We start from the raw sequence: 19,551 nt of genomic DNA, 5'->3' as shown, positions 1-19,551 counted from the left end.
CGATCACTTGTTCCGCTATGGAAAAGGTGGCACGGCTGCAGGTAATACAAATTGCCAAGAATAGCAAACATTATAAATATTTCAAGGATGATTAATCTTTAAAACACTGAAGTTAGGCAGAAGCCTGGAAGTCAACTTGGCTATTTCACAACTAATAAAACATGTATCTTGTATTTCATTGTAACTGTATAAAGAGTATCGTAGTAAAAGGCAATTATCCACCATTCACTAGCTAACATAACACTTGTATAAAGTATAAAAGCAACACAGTATGTATTTTAAGCAGTGACAGTATTTTCACCGTATTAAAATAGTAGTGAGGCGAATGTTCAGCTCACATTAAACAGCACTCTGTCACCAAAGACCAGCCTGCTAGCATCATATATTCCCCCAAGATAGATAATGCAGCTTGCTTTAACAGAATCATTGTCACCAGGCAACTACCAGTGCTGTTCAGTAATAAATATTTCCACTGTTCCCACAGAAACTGGCTCGGCATCTGGACCTGCTAATGCCTGGAGAGATCAGCCTGACCTTGGAGTGCCATCTTTTCACAAGGACGCAGCCCTCACCACGGCTGTCTCCCAGAAGCATTGCAGAGATGGAGCAGAAGCTCAGAGGGCAGGAGCAGGACAGCAGACGAGGCTCTCTTCCTTGCAGCTGCGATGACTTGAAAGGACTTCAAATTTCATTTCCTACTCTGCGAATGATAAATTAGCTCAGCCCCATCTCAAACTAATTCTCATATGGAGACACAAAATGGCATCTGTCCCTAAATGCAGGAAGGTCACTTCAGAGCTACGCCAAAGGACTGCATAAATGAATTCTTGGAGGCAACCAGGTTTTTTAAAGTTTAGAACTGGGCCAGCAGCATCTGCAGTCCTGCCAGTTTGGCGCTGTCAAGTATCAGTATTAGGCCTGAAGCTTCATAACAATACCAGGCTCCAGGACTTGACGGGCTTTGTCTGAACTACAACCTATTTTAGCTTAAACTTAGCTCTAATCTCCAAAGTTATTTGAGAAACTTTGCTGCACTTGCAATTTCCCCTGGGATCAGATAACTTTTGTCTAGTCTGTCCTAGCTGCAATGTCAGATTGTCCTGGTTTTGGCTGGGATAGTTCATTTTTTCTTAGTAGTTGGTACAGAGCTGTGTTTTGGATTCAGTATGAAAATACAGAATCACATTCATATACGAGGCTGGAGGGAAGTAGGCAAGCATCTGTGTGGTGCTTAGCTGCTAGCTGGGCATAAATCATGACACAAATACCTATTGTTTGTTATGTAATTTCAGCCAGGTTTTGGTTACATTATTGTTTAACTTGTTCTGACTTTAGTTTTCCTTAGTTTTGGCCAAGTGTGTGGTTCTAACCCAAAAATCACATTGTATATCAAAGAAAATATTAAGGAATTTAAGCAATCACAGCAATGACTAACCCACCCCATGGATCATCAGGAGAGAACAGTGTGCAACTCCTTAATAAATACAGGGTTAAAAAATATACAAAATAGTCCCAGGCAGCTGCAAGATCAGGAAGAACCAAACCCCAGAACTTTGCCCAAGCAGGATCCAGGATGCTGACAGCTCACTCTCATGTCACAAGAACAAGGCAGGAGCTTAGCAGCAGAACAAACAGGCAGATTGTTATAAATTCAATAAAATCAACAGGTATGACTACCTCCAACAGAAGCCGGGCAATCTGGATTATAACTTAATTGGAAAAAAAAGTAGTTGTCCGTTTTTGAATTATTAAAAGAAGCAGAGTGACAACAATTAACTCATTCTTTGTTGCCCACCATATAATTAGACACACAGTACAATCCTTAAAAAGTAATTTGCAAATAAATAATAATAAACCAATCTGATAGGATGATAAAGATCTTTCCACACAACAGGCCTTCAGCTCTCTTCCAGAGCCTAAAATAGGTTACTTGTTTGCAGACGTGCAAAATTTCACTCCACAGCGATCACTGTGCTATCCCTCCTATCCTGCTCCTAACAGCATGCAGCTCTGGATCTCTTTATTTCTATTATTATTTTTGTCCAGCAGTCTGGAAGTCTTAAATCTCAGCTCTGAGCCACACACGAGCACGACAGCAATGTGACAGAGCAGGTGTACATCTCTCCAGGCTTGCAAACTGAGCTGCTGCCTGTCATGTCCATCTCATTTCAAGTGAACTTTTGACAGCGTTCATTTGTGGGTGAAGAGAAATCTGCTCTGTTTGGAGTCAAGGGGAGGAAGGCTGAGGAAGAGAACAGCTGCTCATTCCAGAAAATGCCTCTTGGAAATCCACCTGCCACAGGGAAAGAGGATCCGTTTGCTCAGGTGTACATGGGGGGAAACACAAACCAAGGAGCACTTCCCCCCAGGGTCCAGACCTTCAGATGCTTTGGGAAAAGCTTCCAAAGAGGAGCAAAAAGAAGGTGGGGGTGCAAAAGTCCTGTCCCCTCAGCAGAGCCCTTACAAAGTATGAAAAAGGCTTTGCTTTTATTGTTATTGCTGATGGCTTTATTTTATTCCTTGGTATTATTTCAGTCTATCTTGTGTAATTCTCTGATTTTGCATAACAGGTTTAGTTTTAGACAACAAATGGATTTACAGGCTTTGCTGTAGCTTAGGAGTAGGGATAGCTTCTGGGGGGGGCTTCTGCACTGCTCCTGGTTGTGGCATAAGTTGTAAGCTATCTTCCATTCAAGTCAAAGGTAACAGTAAAGAAAGCAGCCACTACACAAATCTATTATTATCTTAAGTATTTCACATGGTTCAGTGTTTTGGTGAGCTATGATTCAAAGCAGTCTGATCAAAACTAGAGAGTGCTGTGCCTGTGCATTTTGGATACAGCAGATTAACATCATCACTGAGGAAATGCAAGGACTCATGACCTTTTCCCCTTTTATGATTTCTACAGCTTATCAACAAGATGACATTGTACCAGGGCACTATTCTGGAAGATTACTTTTCATCTAGCAGATCACTGAAGTATACACCCTTTGACTCCATACCTGTCATCACAGCCCAAGAAACACAATCTACTCCAAGAAATGATACAGCTAAGCCAAAAAAAAAAAAACAAAAACAAAAAAAAAAAAAACAAAAACAAAAACAACAACAAAAAAAACCCAAAAAAACCCCACAAACCAAAAATAACCAAGTCCCCTCAAAAAAACCCCCAAAATATCAAAACACCACCACCACCTCTCCAATATATGAGATCACTGGTCTAAGAAATCTGTCTGTAAAGCAGCTACCACTATGGATGAAGAGGCTGTGTCAGGGAACTCAAAAAGGGAATGAGATGTAGCAAGGTCAGTCTGAAAAAGCATTTCATATCATCTCCAGCAATCACTACAGTACAGGAGTCATTCCAGATCATGAAAGAGGAACTCAAATGCTTGATTCCTGTTCAGCATAAATTCTGAATGCTTTCTGCATCCTGGCCAATCAGAGATCAGAACAGGGAAAGCCAAATGAAGTTCTTTGGCTCAGACCAAGGGTGCTCTCCCTCCCTTGTTCAAAGATAGGTATCACACTTCCACTGGCAGCTGATCAGATAATGTGGGTGTTGGGTAGATGGGTGATGGTCAAATTTACCACCACAGCAAACACCCTGTACGTTTAGTCTGGAGAGGAGCATAAAGGGTAGAAATATTTCCAGATGTAGTTCCTGCACCTCTGACATTTGCTCATCTGTAGTATAATATGACTCCTAGGATACTTGTGACATTTTCATTTACTGGGACTATTAGGCAGGACTTTCCTACTACAGTGGCACTGAGAATCTTAAAACTGCCAGAGGCATATTTAAACTAATAATTGCTTTCACTGTTAATACTACTTAATTATAAAGATTTACAAAACATTTAGCATTTAACTTTCCTGGAGAGGATGGGAGAGCACCTTTCTGAACAGCTCTTCCATTCTACCCTAACTGGTCAACCTAGTTTAAACACTCATTCTAATTTTCAAGTCAGTGAGGAGGAGTCTTGCTTGAAGAACAATATAGTTCTTTAGTACAGATAGCCTTTGTCCCCAAAGGTTATGTAAGACAGGTTGTGCTCTATAGACATGTTCATCCAATCACATTTTTTCATTTTTTTCATCACCTTCTTTCCTGTGAAATTTTCCTCCAGTGTTTTAGCACATACACAAAGGATCAGTTGGTAAAGCTCAAAAAGCCTGATGAATATTTTAAAAGCAGGGGCTCACAGCTTACATACAGGGAGTCATGTCATTTACAGACATGCTTCCACCGGCCTTTAATTAAAATGAGATCCTTGGCAGAGTTCACCTTCTATTTAAGCATCAGAAAAATCAGGCAGCCAGATTTTCTAAAGTTCTGCCCCGAGCATTTAGTAACCATCACTGCTAATAGGAGCTCCTCAAGCCTTCAGCACTTGTGAAACCTGCCACCTTACTTCTAGAGCATACACTTGGGTTTCTCATCTCAAAAGAACCCAACAGGCCTCAAAATCTTATTTCAAAGAATTACATGTGTCACATTTCCCTTAAGAGTTTCCTGGCTAATAAAAGAGATCAAATTTTTCTGCTACAGCTCTGCACTAGACTTGCATGGCCAGGTTTTGGGGAGGAAGGGGCTGGTTACAGGGGTGGCTTCTGTGAGAAGCTGCTTGAAGCTTTCCCTGTGTGTGACAGAGCCAATGCCAGCTGGCTCCAGGACAGACCCATCACTGGCCAAGGCTGAGTCCATCAGGGACTGTGGTCCCTGAGCTTCTGGGATAACATATCCAAAAAAGGGGACAAAGCTGCTGCTTTGTGAGAGGAACAGCTCTGGAGACAGGGTCAGTGAAGGAAGAGGGGCAGGAGGTTCTCCACATGCCAGAGCTGGGATTTCCCTGCAGCCCTCGGAGGTGAAGCAGCTGTGTCCCTGCAGCCTTGCTGTGGCTCTCTGGAGAGAGAAGCCCACACTGGAGCAGGTTTGCTGGCAGGACGAGTGACCCCATGGGAGGAACCCACGCTGGAGCACGGGAAGAATGTGAGGGCTCCTCCCTCTGAGGAGGAAGGAGCAGTAGAAACAAGATGTGATGAACTGAACACAACTCCCATTCCCTGTGCCCCTGTACTGCTGCAGGGCAAGAGGTAGAGACAACTGGGAATAAGTTCACTTCAGGAAGAAAGGAGGTGGCGGGGGGGACAGTGTTTTTACAATTTGCCTTTATTTCTCATTACTGTACTCTGATTTGTTTGGTAATAAATCCATTCTTCCCCCAAAAAAAGAGAAGAAAAAGTCTGTCTAATGAAGCAGCTAAACTCAGAAAAAGAAGCCATTATGTGTCACCAGAGTTCTTTGTTTTAGTAGGTAAGTCATAATGTAACCTGGGAATCTCAAAGACATGAGGTGCAAGCAGGGAGAGACATCAACATCCTGTAAAAAAACCCACACCATTAGGAAAAGACAGAAAAAATCCTCGCTATTTTCTCTTTTCTTCCCTTCCCCCAGGCACATTTACAGCACCTCTCACTCACCATGGGCAAACGGTGTTAAGAGCATTGTGAAGAACAGCAGCTGTGATGACCACATGACTGTGAAGGAGAGCTTGAAAGTATCCCAGCAAACAAGGCTTCAAATAAAAAGGTGAGCGTCCTCCTGCACTTGCTTCCAACACTTCAACTGTTGTTGGCCTTCAATTCACATCCAAAAACAGGGAAAAAAAAAACAATCAAAAATAATAATAATAATAAAAAAAAATCCCACAGCCAGTATCCAGAGTCTGAGACCTACAAATAAGAAAGGAAAAAAAAAAAAAAAACTGCAGTTAGTAAAACAGTAAGATAGATGTTTTCAATCAAGTCTTGCTGCATTTCTTTGCTGACAGCAGCTGTAAAAGCAAATGTGTCTTCCCCACTCCCTGGCTCTTCAGATGCATGCACATTCCTACATAAAACAGGAATTAAAACTTATGCCTGTGCAGAGAACCAGTTGCTGGATAACCAGTGTTCTGCCTCCTCTCACAAAAGAGGGCCCCAGACAGCAGTTTTGAACAAAAAATCTGAGACTTTTCCCCTCCTTTTGCATTTCTGTCGTGCCTGCGACGTGGATGCTAACGGCAAGATACCAGGCCAGGCAGTGGGATTAGCAACATAGCTTGGGAGTATTTCCAGTGATGATACGCCAGAAAGCCTCTCTTTGTTTGAGGCGACCTGTATGGCTTTCAGTCACTGCATCTGGACCCGGCTTTGAACCCAAGCAGAGCCCAAAGTCACCCTTATCCCGCAGCCAGCTACTTTCTACTCCCTGCCAGCCGAGCTCTGCAGTTATTTATTGAGGAATTAGAAATAATGGTCTTGTCCATCCCACGCGCTCGCAGGAAAGCGCGGGGAAATCTGAATCCGCGCTTGAATAGAAACATTCGCTCATTTAGGCGGAGAACGTAGTCCAGCTCTCCATCATTTTAATCTCTCCAGAAGGGGCTACATGGCCACGGTGACTCAAACTTGGCAGGAAAAAAACAACTGCACAGAGTTAAACTGCGGCAGCAGTTCGAAACTTAGCTCCCCACTGACTTTGAAATGATGAGGAAATATGAGGAATTGAAAAGTACTTTACATATCTGTTTAGAGCTCCTTAGACTCTGCAGTCTTCACAGTACTGGTCTAATTAAAAATCTCTTCAAAAATCTCTGATCAACAGAAGTTATTCTTCTCTGAGCACAGAAGCTGTTTTTGCCAACTTTTGTTCTTACCCAAAACCAAGTCTGAGCCAAAAAGCTGTATGAAAAAACTGTGCCGCATGCCATTGTGATGTGGGTATATTTCTGAAAGTCTGGCATGACAAAGTGGCCTTTGTTTTGCTTCCTATCTTTACTGATCAACTAAATAAAACCCCATATTGTTCAGAACCAAAGTCTATAAAGAAGCTGCATTTTTTTTTTAATAAATATATCTTGCACTGCCAAGATTTTATTTTCTCACTTGACTCTCCTCCCCGGTCTGTCCCTGAAATTTGTTCACTCAAATGAAGCATTCAGTTTCCATATTTTTTTTCTCATCTCTGTATGTGGGGTTACTAAAAATCCAAGGTCAATCTGAAGTCAAGTGGCTTCTTTATGGACATCCTTGAAATTAAAACTTTGCTCAAGCTGGGACTAATCAAAATGGTCATGGATAATATTAAAAGTCTGCTTTTCAAATAGGGAAGAGCCTCATGAATATTTTAAATTGTACATTCTAAACAGTGATCAAGTTTTCCATTTATATTTTAGTAGGCTACCAGTACACATCAAACTACAGTGCTGCCATTATTTATGCATGCTTTTTCTATAGCATCCTCTGTAAAGTTTTAAAAGTGAGAAGCTTTTTGTGCTACAAAATTTGAAAAGGCATACAGAGATGGGTAAAAGCTATCCAAGCACAGGTACACTTCCCTGAAGCCAAATCTCAGTCAGGCAGTGAAGGAGCAAAGGTTTGTTTTCAATTTTTATTTGTTTAAACTGAATCAGTTCGGAATAATCTAAGCCTGTTAGAAAGAGATAACATTGTGGTGCAGTAAAAGGGTTTTGGGTACAACTGAAGAAGCCGCAAATTAATTAGGCTCTCTATCCCAGAGAAGGGATAATTGCCAGTAAAATACTTACACAGAGCCCTCTAAATTTTTATATTTGTCTATACATTCCTGCATGATAGGATTCGAGGATTTTTTTTTTTCCTATCATCTCACGGGCTGAGGCTGAATGAGCAAAGCATTCATACACCCTCTGCAAAGTCCAAACACTAATTTTTGAGAACTAATGTCTTGGAACCACCAGAGCCACAAAAAAACATTTTATCCTCCTGGAAAGTACATTTTTGAGTCACAAAGCTCCTGTGCAAAAGAGACAACAGTACTAGCTCATCATTATGCACCATCTACTCCAGTTGTAAATCTGACCAAACACTCTCTGCCCTACCATCCTTCCTGCCAGAGGAGAACACACCAGAGATGTGACCTGTAAGGTGGTGTCTGCACACCCTGGCTAGCACAACCTTGCCCTTAAACTTGCTTCTGCAAAGCCTTCAACTCAAGCTCACACAGAAATATTACCAAATACACGTTGTGGAGACATGCCAGCTGTGTTTAACAATGCAGGGCACCACTAGATTAACCAAGTTCATTGGAATGCTGCAAAATTCATGTAATCAAATAATCACAGTGTGTTTGAGGACTGGGTATCTGCAGGGAAACAGCTACATAGGAAATGAGTGGAACAAGCCTTTTTCTTAATGGTCACTCAACTCCCACAAGCAGCACAAAGAGGCCTGCAAAACAAAATTCACTTCGTCGTTGGATTACCTCCACGTAAAATACAGTCACGGAGAGAAACTAGAGAAAAGAGTTCACTATCTGTGAACTGTAATGCAGAGTGTTACATTTATTGATGCAAGAAAGGGATACACTATCACAGTGAAAAATTTAAGGGCTTGACTTAAGGGGTTTGGACTTAAACCACAAAGATGATGCAGCCTGCATTGATTTAAGGGAAAGTTCTGCTGCTCACTGACCTTTATGCACAAAGGGCTGCCCCTGACACCTTCACAGTCTGATCTGCTGCATCACCCAAAGCAGAACTGCATGCTGGCAGTTCCCAAAAATCCAGCTCAAAGTGCTACTGACAGAATAGGAGAAAGCTAACTAAAGGAAACTAAGGCCTCATAGAGAAGAGATGAGCAGTGAAGTATTCATCAAGGCGTTGCTCATAAAAGAGCATTATAGATACACTGACAATCTCAACATCTACCCAAGTCTGTTCTCAAGCAGTTGATGTCAAGCAGCACATGGAGCATTTTCTGAGCTCATCTGTCGACAGTCTACAGGGAGGGTGAAAAAGAAAAGGAAACCAGTTCATGTGGTGAGTGAGCAGATAGGCTGAATTCAAAGCAGAATTCAGAGCAGTGCAAGCCCAACCTGTCAGAAATCCATTTAATTAATGCCTTCTTCCAAACACAAGCATTTTCACCTGCATAAAGCTGTTCCCTACCCTTCTCACACAGCAAAAGCTGCTCCAGGTATCCAGCATTTTCTAGGCAGACAGGGGAGGGGAGAGAGTCTCTTACAAAGGGGCCCATTAGCAAAAGCCAGATAAGATTGCTGGAGTTTTCTTATCCAGTTTTACTTGCAGCAATTTCCTCCCCACCCCTGAAAATGTGCAGAGCAAAACTAACCTAAACAAATCAAGGATACAAAGATTGCTTTATATTTCTTTGTAGAATAAATATTCCAGCAGTTACTCTCTTCCTCTGGGAAAAGTCACCTACTAAGTAGGAAATAAGTTTGATGTTTCAAACAAATATGATTTAAATTCACTATTTACGAGAGGAAAATTTTGGAAGTAATTAAACTCCTTGAAGCTGATGGTCCAAGCTGGAACCATGGGTGTAATTCCCCATTCTCAGCATCTGCTACTTGAGATTATTTCAGGCAACATATTCAGAATTTTGTTAGGAGAGGGAAGAGAAATAACCCAGCAAGAAAAAAATAAAACATGCAATATCTGCAAAATTAAATTAACTGCAATTTAATGTTAGAAAATTTCCATAAGTAAGAGAATGAGCTGCATTTTGACTCCCATCATGAACGGCTAAACAAAAAAATTTCCTCAATACATTTGGCTGTAAGTTGTTTGCAAAGCATTTTTTTTGTTTATTTTTTGCAACATTGCTAAAAAGGAAATGTTCTGCTCCTCTAGTCTCTTTCCATCTTTATCCTGTTTCAATTCATTTTCAATTAATTTTTTTCATTTCAGGTACACAGGATGTGGCTCCCTGGTCACTTTATGATGGCAGCAACACAGCTTGCCCTGTAATAGGTCACACAGACTTTACCAGCTGCATAACACAGGAGGAGCAGGGCAGGAGCAAGCTGCACTCCTGACATTTCCACATGCACTTTCACTCACAGCCACTCACTGAAGCTACTGCTACATGGTCATTGATGGACAGATTTTTCTGTGTGTATTTTTAAGTCAGGAACACGTTTCTTAGACAAACTGAACTGTCTGTAAACTTTTATCTCTGTCTGCATTCAGCCCAGGAGAATGTTCATCCTATATCACAAATACTTATGAAGTCAGAGTTCTCACTGAGTTCAGAAAAAACCACTTTTGTTTCTCAAAATAATGAGAGTTGTCCACAGCTTTTAGCTCTTCATCTTTCAAGTTTGCCAGATGTGAGGAAGCACTGTGAGAGAGCCAGGGAGCCCTCTTAGGATGACAGGACACACCAGCTTGTGGTTCAAAACTGCTCACATCTACCTGTCCTCTTTCTGTACTGCAGACCCTGCTTCTGCTCTCACACCTCTGCTGAGGTTGCAGACCCTGAAGGAAATGACTCAAGCCTCTCACCCACTATGTGCAAAATGACAAGGCACTTCTAAGTCACTTCTTCCAAGGAAGATTTAAAATGAGCACTTGCACCTCTATTGCACTGAATTGCCATTCCTGTACATTAATATGCATTTCATCCATCTTGTTTGAGAACCCAAGACCATTCTGCTTGTTATGTCCTCCCTTATACCTGATGCAGCACTCTGGAAAGTGATTTTAAAAACCTTAAAAACACACAATAATGACAACAAGGTCTAATAAGTTTGTGTTTATCCTGGATTCTCGGGCATCACTGCAGTGCTACTTACACTTCCCTGAGGAGAGCAGCCAGGGCAGCAAGGAGCCACTCTCAGCTCAAACCAGGCTCATCAACCACCTGTTTAGGCTATAATTCAAAGTGACAAAGAGCTCTTTAGATGTTCTGCGGGATTTGCTGCAAAATAACTCTCAAGTGTTAACTGAGTTAATTCATTTCAGATTAATCAAGCCTTTGATGAAAGCACACCCAAATACAGACCAGCTGAATATAGTAGTTCTTGGGTTTTTTTTTTCCTGTGTAGGTGAAATAGAGGCTTTTGTGCTGTTCCAGAGGTCAAAAGGGGAACTTTAGCTATCAGCTGGTTTTTAGTTTTCCCATTCAATTCAGAATCAAAGCACTTTCAGCAGAAAATTATAATTATACTAACAGTGAAACCATTCACACATCTTGTGATTACACATGGAAGGATGGGGGGAAGTAACAGAGAGAGAAAAGTTAAGAGTCTTGAAAATATGGTCTAGAAGCTTAGAAAGAATGTACTGAATTGTACATCTGAATATCACAGCTACCGAATGTTCCAGACTTTCTTTAAGTGCCTGCTGGTTATCCTTGGCAATATAATTCATCACAGATTTAAGAGGAAAGTACACCATTCACAAGGTCCCTGCGTGTGTGCAAATATATGATAACACATGCAAAATTTCAAAAGGTGCAGAGTATCATGTGAGGATGTGGTAAAATATGCAAATGTTTGTATTGCATTACCACCCCAGATCAACGGGCTTTCTGAAAACTGATTACAAAAAACTTGGTACTCTCGCTGGTTAAGCACCACCTGCTAAAGCAGATCACAGCTGGCAAGAAGCATGTCAGTCCCTCCACTCCAAACCTATCAGGGCAAAAAAAAAAAAAAAAAAAAACACCCTGCAAGTAGCTCTTCACACAAGCACCATAAACTTCTGACCACCTGGAACAGTCCTATGTCATCACCATATTCAGCAATCACTGCAACAATCTTTGGGAGAATTTCGGGGAGGTGTTAAGGTCTTTCTCAGAAATTTATTATAGCTACATAATACAGCCATCTTCCTCAAATGTTTTAGTTGATAGCACATCTTCATAGAGGGAAAATAATGCATAAGCAAGCACTCTTCACAGTATTGCCAACAGTTATGATTTCATTGCAAAACTCAATATGTGGCAGCTCCTTGCAATAATAAAAATTTCAGCTTTCTTTTCAAGTAAATTTCTTCTTGCAGAGAGAAGCTTAAAAATAGGACCCAAATACAGCTCAGAAGCTCAGTAAACCGGTGGTAAATAAACATAATTCAACATATTCGTTTTGAAATTCACATGACTTTTAATCAAATCTCGGTTTTTTGTGGGGTTTTTTTCCTGTGAATGCTACAGGATGTTGAAAGTCTGGGTCTGACAATACTCTCACAATGCTTATTTGCATTCCATAGAGCCTTCGGCAATTCTTCTGTGACAAATAAAACACGTGTGGTGTGTGCACTGAAAACACAAACTTATCACCAGGGTCAGCATAATTTTAATTTCCCTTTGCTACCATAAACTCAGCTTATGTTTTGAGGCATCACCTCTCCCACACATCCTGGCCCCATTTCTTCAAGAGCCTTACCATGACTGCAATTGTGATGGCACAGATCCTGCACAGGGTCTTGCTTTAACGTGAGGAAGTGACAGCCTCCGAGGAGAAAATTAGCCAAAGGAAGTGACAGAAAATTCCATGAGAGTTCAAAGAGGGGAAGCAAAGTCTGATATTGGAACCAGAGAAGGCTACCCCTAAATGCCTCTGGATGCAGCCTTTAAAATATTTTTCAATATTCATGTATCCTCCCTATCTCTCCCTTTCCTGCTGTCTCCTTCAAACCACCTTTAATTTTCTTTCTTTCCTCTTCCTGGCAGGAAAGGACCCTTTAACTTGCACTGCTCCAGACTGATATGCAGCTGCAGATATACATAGAGAAAGTTTAGTGACATTTACCTTCACTACAAAGATGGGACTTCTTGTTGAGGTGTGCAGGGGAATGCAGGGAGAAGCTGCTTCTTTTTTGCCTGAATCCATCAGGAGGCAGCCCAGAGCTCATATTAGTGGCCTCCTTCCCTCTATGCATCAGTCAGGAACAGCTGTTTGCTCCCCCAAAAGCAGCATACTGTCAAAGAAGTTTCTTACTTACAAAGATGACAGTGGACCACTTTTTGTGAGCCCTGCAATTCAGAAAAGGAGGAAAGGGCTGACTTGAGCCCACCCTGGGGCACTCTCCTTCACAGCCCAGTTGGCCCCACAGTTCTTTGGCTATGAAGGTTAAAGAGCACAGTTAAAGACATCAACAGCCACAGAGAATTGAGCAATGCTGAGCTGAAGCACAAAGCCTTGCCCCCTCTCTTTGGTGGCTTGTTTCATGGGACCTGACAGATAGCAACACATGAACCAAAATACCAGGATCGTGACTGCATTTCTCGTAGGAAGCAACACTTTTGACAGTGCTGGGTTTCCTCAGCCTTTGACTTGCTCCAGCTCCACTCACTACTTGCAAATAGAACTATATGCAGGAATAACACAGGGAAAAGGTACCACTTGATTGAGGAATTGCAATGAAAACAGCCAGAAAACTGTAATCTATTTCCTATGTGTAAAATGTGTACCCGCCACATTTTTTATCCTGCTCTCGTTTAGTATTCTCTTCTCAAATGGATGGTAGCAGATATGACTTATTTTACTCTAAGAAATTGTAAATTTCCTTCACTTTTTGTGCTGACTAGGAAATTAACAGGCAGTATAAGGAGGGATAACTTTTCCCACTGAAAATGTACTGCTCTTGAAAGACACTAACAACAAGAAACCACCTTACACACAACTCTACGCACACATGCACAATATCAAGAGGAACAAAAATCGTTAGTAAATGAGATTAATGGCAAAAGCCAGGTGAATAACATTTTTAAAGGAGAGTTATCTAGGAAAAAGATAAGTTTAATTGTCTTTCAGATCTGTTACGATGTAATAAATGTCTATTAATGTTTAGCAGCAAATTGGCTTTTAATGATCATTGCTATTTTTAGCTGGTGGGTGACACATAGTTTAAATATAAACCAGATTTATGTTTTGTACACCAGGATGACTTTCTCAGATGACTCTCCTTGATTTAACCTCTTCACACCCCACAAGACATTTAATATAATTTTATTTCTAATAGACTGTGAGCCAATAGGATTGTATTTGCTACTACTGATGTTTTCAATGAGAAATAAAATCAATGAGGTTTATGCTGAAGATAAGTGTAAGTGATTAGTTAAGTGTAAGTGGCTTGGAAAATATTAGGAGGGCTACATTATTCAAGCAAATAATGCAAATTAAAAAAGACTCTGGATTGAAGTAAAATCTATGAAAAACTCCTGACCTTGCTGCATTGGAAAAAATCTTAACTAGAATTTGTTCTTTTAGGACTACCTCAAAAAGGAGCATTAGTAGGTGAGAAATTTTGTCACATTTTTCAACACAAAGCAGTCAACCTTAAACATTCATACCTACAAAGAAAAAAAAAAAGAAAAAGAAAAAAAAAATCTTCTTTTTAGACCTAGAGACAAAGAGCAGCCCAGTAGGTTGCTAGGAGAAAAATAAACAGCACTTGGTGTCGTATAAAAAGAGCGGGCAAGCGAAGCAAAGCCCTGCATACACTGCCTGGGAAAGCAAGGCAGGAACACAGAAGCAGCATTCTGCACCACTTTAAAAAAAAAAGTGCATACAGAAGAATAAAGGTTGCACCTAAATTTCTAGGTGTGGTATTCTCAAGTGAGTTGCATTCACAGAAACAACAGTAAAAGCAATAGGGCAAATTACTGAACAAAAAGTATTTATAGTTCCCTAAAGCAAAGGTCTGTGTACTAATAACCAATAGCCTGTTTTTCTACATTTTACTATGTTAATGAATTCTGTTGCACATTAATCAAGAGTCGAGCCTCTTTGATCTTTGGAGGGGAAATAAAAAGAAAGAGATTTAATTACTGCACTCATTTTCTGCACAGATACTTTTGTTATTACTTATATTCTACTAACAGAGGTCACCATCTCACCCAAAGCTTAGTTATGAAAGGTCTTGGGCATTTCACAGTAAAAAACAGCTTTCTTCCTCCTTACCCCTTCCTCCCTCATATTATCCAGACAACAAAGAATGGCATGAAAACACTCTTTTGTAGAGAACAGAGCTGTAGAGAGAGAGGGGCTGGGGATTTCTATGTGTGCCCTTCAACGCTGAAATCAAGCTTCAGCCAGTTAGCAGACCATTTCTAGCCAACATTGATAACCAGTCATAAATACTCAACATCTCTTTAACCCCTGCAGAAGCAGCCCTTCAGAACTGCACCCAGTCCAACCCCTCAAACACAAGCTGAAAGACTGCAACTTTTTTTGATCTCCTTCCTAATGAGGAGCATTGCATCACTACACACAACAGTGACTTGAAAACTGAAAGGGCCACTGCATTACAGCTGAGAGTCAACACTTCTCTTGGTACTTCAAAGAAAACATTTTATATGAGAAGCTCTGCATGGATAAAATATTTATATAATACAGATCACACACACTCTCTTTCCTTATGAAGTGAAACAAAAGGCCACATATTTCCAGCTGAAACCACAAGAGTGATCTTAACTACACAGAACATTTAAACCTGGATGGAATTTCACCAGGAGCTTCCAGCTGAAGCCTCCGCTCTCACATCCCAACTTGGCATCATCACAATATATATATGGTAACCAGCTCTTCTCCAAAGTGACTAGCACCTTAACTCTTGCAAAAAGTATTTTCAAAAGCCAAGTACTTGCTTTGTGCAAAAGAAAAGCAAGTTTTGTGCAAAAGAAAATCTTACTCCAGTAAGCATGTGTGCTTTTTTAATGGGTGCTATCAAGTTTTTAAACAGTAAAATACTTGGATGAGTTAAAGGCTAAAATTAATTAATTCCTTCAGTGCTTTCTAGCAGAAATTAATTGTGAGGACAATCAGGACAAACGTGCTTTTTAAGAGAATTGTCTTGGGCGCTGAGTAAGGACTATGAGACACTTGTCCTCTTTTCACGCCTCATAGCTGAGGATCAGTAGAAACCACCTAAAGAGAAAATGCACCTGTTGTGAAATTTGCCAGTATAACATGGGCCTGCCTCTGTAAGCTTCAAACATATTTCTTAATGACATAGCAACACCCACTAAGAGGGCCACCAGGAAACTGAAAGCAGGCTTTACTACAGAAAGCTATCTTAAGTCCCAGAAAATGATGCAGTTATGTAAAGAATGGGAAGGGGAAAACCACAAATTTAACACAGAAAATTCTTCAATACCTTTTCCCTCCAGCTAAACTTGGGAGTCCTACTTGACTCCCTCTGAAATCATGAGATTGCAACTTATCTTTTAGCTAAACTACTGCAGGATGAGAGTGACTGCATTCTATAACAATGCTCTCATTTGTTGCTTGTCCAGCTGAAGCAACAATCTTCCATAACATTTTATATTTTAAAAGTATTCACTGAATTTAGAATAATCAAGAAAGGATTCTAAACATTTAATTCAGTCACAGCTATCTGGCAAAATTAAATACCATCTAATGAAGTCAGACTGGCTGTACCACTAGAAACTCTGAGATGAACTTAATTATTCAGCTTCCATTATTTATAAGGAAACAGCAAATAACCTCATTTCCATGTATCTGAGTATAACAGCTGTAAAATTTGCAGTAACACCTTTATTTGTGATATCAAAGTCCACTTCTGATTTTGCTCTTAATGCCTTGCTTCCACCTGGATAAAAAGTGAGACGTCTCAGTTGTTGGGGAGTAACATTAAATTGCAGGAGTCATATTCAGTTCCAAGAAGAAATTAAGCACCTCTGGCAACTAGAAGGTAAGATATTTACTCTGGTGTATGGGCCTGTCTCTTGTGATATTTTGCATGGGACTTGGTAAACACCAAAATGTAGCTATGTTTGATGGACAACATGAATTTGGGGGGGAAGAGGGAGAATTTTGGTAACTCCTGAAATGCTCCCTGTGAAAGAAAGAACCCATTTCTCATTCCTCTGCAGGAGGTTTCAAAAGCACTGCTGCTCTAACGCTAGCTCATCTGAGATCACTGGCAAAATCCTGCTGATTGTTGAAGGAAGATGTACAATCAAGAGAGAGCTTTTGAAAACACCACCCTAAGCCTAGTAAGCAGCAAGTGAAACCTTTGTTATTTAAGGTCATAGCTGGAAGTGAAATGGCAATAAAGTACTTCATTTGATTATCTGAAAGGCAATTCACTGTAAACAACAAACAACAACTCTTTACTACATCTTTACTTTGACTTATTTTACTGTAAGTGGACTAAGCACTATAGCTTATAAAACAAGGGAACAAATGACAGAGAGACATCAACCCTAAATATTTTGCTAAAGAAATCACTCTTCTGTTCATTTTGTTCTCCCTATAAGGGAGATTCACAAGGCTAAAGCAGAAACACTGGGCTTCAAAAGTAACCAAAATTGGCAAATTGTGCAGAAAGATAGATAGTGTCATTGTTTAGTTCTTGGCATCAGTGTGGATCTGAGCAAGCAAGAACACAGATTGCCTGTGATGGGAAAATCTATCAAATGTAAAAGAGCCAACTGATGGCTAAAATTCTAACATTAAGGTCCTTTCATTCACTGCTTACCTTCCATTTACATCAGTTTCATTTCCAAAGCAAAGGGACCCCAAAGAGGCAGTGCCTGAATTGAAAGAGAACTGTATTTCAGCTAAGAGCGAGATCAAGACCTTCATACCAAGATCCAAATTTACCATCAAGGAAAAAGCTCAATATCTGAAGTTCATTTTCCCAAAAATAACATGTTTCCATTTGAGCTTTGCCTACACTGGTTACAGAAATATGGAGAGAAGACTCAAATTTGTTTTCTAAGAGCAAGAAGGGGCAGATTGCTCCCTGGCAAAGGTGTCCCTTCTGACCACACAATCCAACACTGCCTTTGCCCAAAGCTCACTTGCAGTGCAAACACAGCCAGTACAGTTCATACACAAGCCCACAGACCGAGGTCCCAGCCAGGGCTGTCTCATTATAGAAGAAAACAGAAATAGCATTCCTAAATTGGATACGATCACCAGGAACAATTTAGCATCAAATGCTTCAAAATCTGCATGTGAAAAGCCAAAGCACTGCGTGCCAGATTTCAGGCTGTAGATAGCCTTAGGGTGAGAGAGAAGGCCAGTCCAAACAGGACAGTTTGCTATCAGAAATTTATCAGAGTTCATGCATTATTTCTTCCTCCTTCATTGGGAATTAAACCCACTGATGTGGGGCTCAGATTGGCAGAGTTAAAGGGGGGACAGATGACCCAAACAAGTGCTTTGTCACAGCTAGAGGGAGAAAGCAATGTTTGGCAGAGAGCTCCACTCATGTCAGAGGTTGACATCCTCTTCATCCACGAGGGGCTTGTTGAGTGCCACAGTCACATATTAACAGCAGGAAACAAAAATGCCTTTTCATGTTAATCAGTTTGGGAAACTTCCAAGAGTTCCCCCCCCTTCTACCACTGCCCTTGTTTTTAAAAAAATCCTATATTGAGACTAACATAGTCCACTCCCAAACACAAGAAAATCAGGTGGTTTTACAAGCCCGAGTCTTTCCAAGATCCATCACCTGAAGAGGAAGGAGTTAATCAACTCAGAGACAAGGAAATCATGCTGGGTTATCCAGCAGCAGAACTGAATTTCACTCTGAAGCACCAGAAGTCTCTGGCTCACAGAACTGGGCGTGCCAGGACTTCTCAACCAACCTGCACGTATCAGGGAAATCCTGACAAAGTTACCTTATCTCCTCCTTGAGAATTAAAATTAGGCAAGCTCTCCCTTAGAACACAAAAGATAGAGATTTGCTCTTACCCAAGCATTTCTGACCCAAATGACTTTTTCTGAATTTTTCATTTTCCTGAAAATAATTACCAATTTCAATATTTCATAAAAATTAGGTTTTCCTATTGCCAGGTTAGAAATTACTTTTTCTGATAATGTTTCAATCCATGGCACTTCATTTTAAGAAAATAAGGTGCTAAGGTGCTCTTAACAGAAGATTTCAGGTGTGTTGAAACATTCTGGCTGATACATGATTTTGATTAAGAAAGCCAATTTGCTGGAAAAAATAGTATCCCCAGATTTTTTCCCCCCCTCCTCAAAATTGCCAATAACTTAAAGCAATTTTCCCTCTACTCAGAGAAGATATGTGCAATGTGATGACTAAGATCACTGTTGCATAAAATGGTCAGACCACTGGACAGACTTCCATGAGCTGAGTGGAAAACCAGGAGGAACCACTGAGCTGCTGAAAATGAGGGCTGCTGCTGGAAAGCTCTCCATGTCCCTGATTCCCTCACCATTTCTGTTGCACTTCCCTCAGAAGGAGGGAAAGTTCCTTTTCCCCATCCTCCTCCAGTGCAAAATTCACACACATCTTCAGGTCAACTTTTTCCTGCCACCAAATGTACTTCAGCCTGCACATGCTCCACCTTTTAAACACCTAGAGCCTCCACCCCACAGGGCTGAGCCCCAAACCCACTGGCTTTCCCCCAGAAGCACTGCCGTGAGTTCAAGCCTTTCACTACTGTAAGGCAAGACTGAGAGGAACCAAAAGGTGGAGAATAGCTGAGGACACAGACCTCCCTAGAATTCCCTTTAGAATTAATTAGAAGCTAGCCACAATTAAACCACAACAGCTAAGTCAGACAGTGGGGCTGCTCCCTGGTGGCAAACTCACAGGTACCAGCAGAAAGGATGAATGCAACATCCTCTTTGGTCTTCCCCACCAGCTTCAGCATTCCTCGTGCAAAAAGGCACCAGGGAAGAGAACTGAGGGAGGATGTTCCAGCACTGCCATCCTCCAGTGCCACACAATTAGCTCAAGCACTGCTCTCTGCAAGACTCTCTTGTGTTTCAGC

At 40.9% G+C, this 19,551-nt stretch overlaps 1 protein-coding gene across 8 annotated transcripts in view; it reads right to left on the bottom strand.

Moving 5' to 3' along the window:
• The window catches only part of ADGRL3 (adhesion G protein-coupled receptor L3), a 515,246-nt gene that overhangs the window by 311,777 nt on the left and 183,918 nt on the right, over positions 1-19,551 (bottom strand). For all 8 annotated transcript variants that reach the window (XM_059844075.1, XM_059844074.1, XM_059844068.1 and 5 more), the window contains one exon: positions 5,485-5,736. In XM_059844075.1, coding sequence (XP_059700058.1) covers positions 5,485-5,539 — 55 coding nt within the window. In that variant the 5' untranslated portion in view covers positions 5,540-5,736. The remainder of the gene's footprint in view (positions 1-5,484; positions 5,737-19,551) is intronic.

Source organism: Haemorhous mexicanus, chromosome 4 (assembly GCF_027477595.1).
Source record: "Haemorhous mexicanus isolate bHaeMex1 chromosome 4, bHaeMex1.pri, whole genome shotgun sequence".
Taxonomy (NCBI): Eukaryota; Metazoa; Chordata; class Aves; order Passeriformes; family Fringillidae; genus Haemorhous; species Haemorhous mexicanus.
This window is presented reverse-complemented; position numbering and strand designations above follow the sequence as displayed.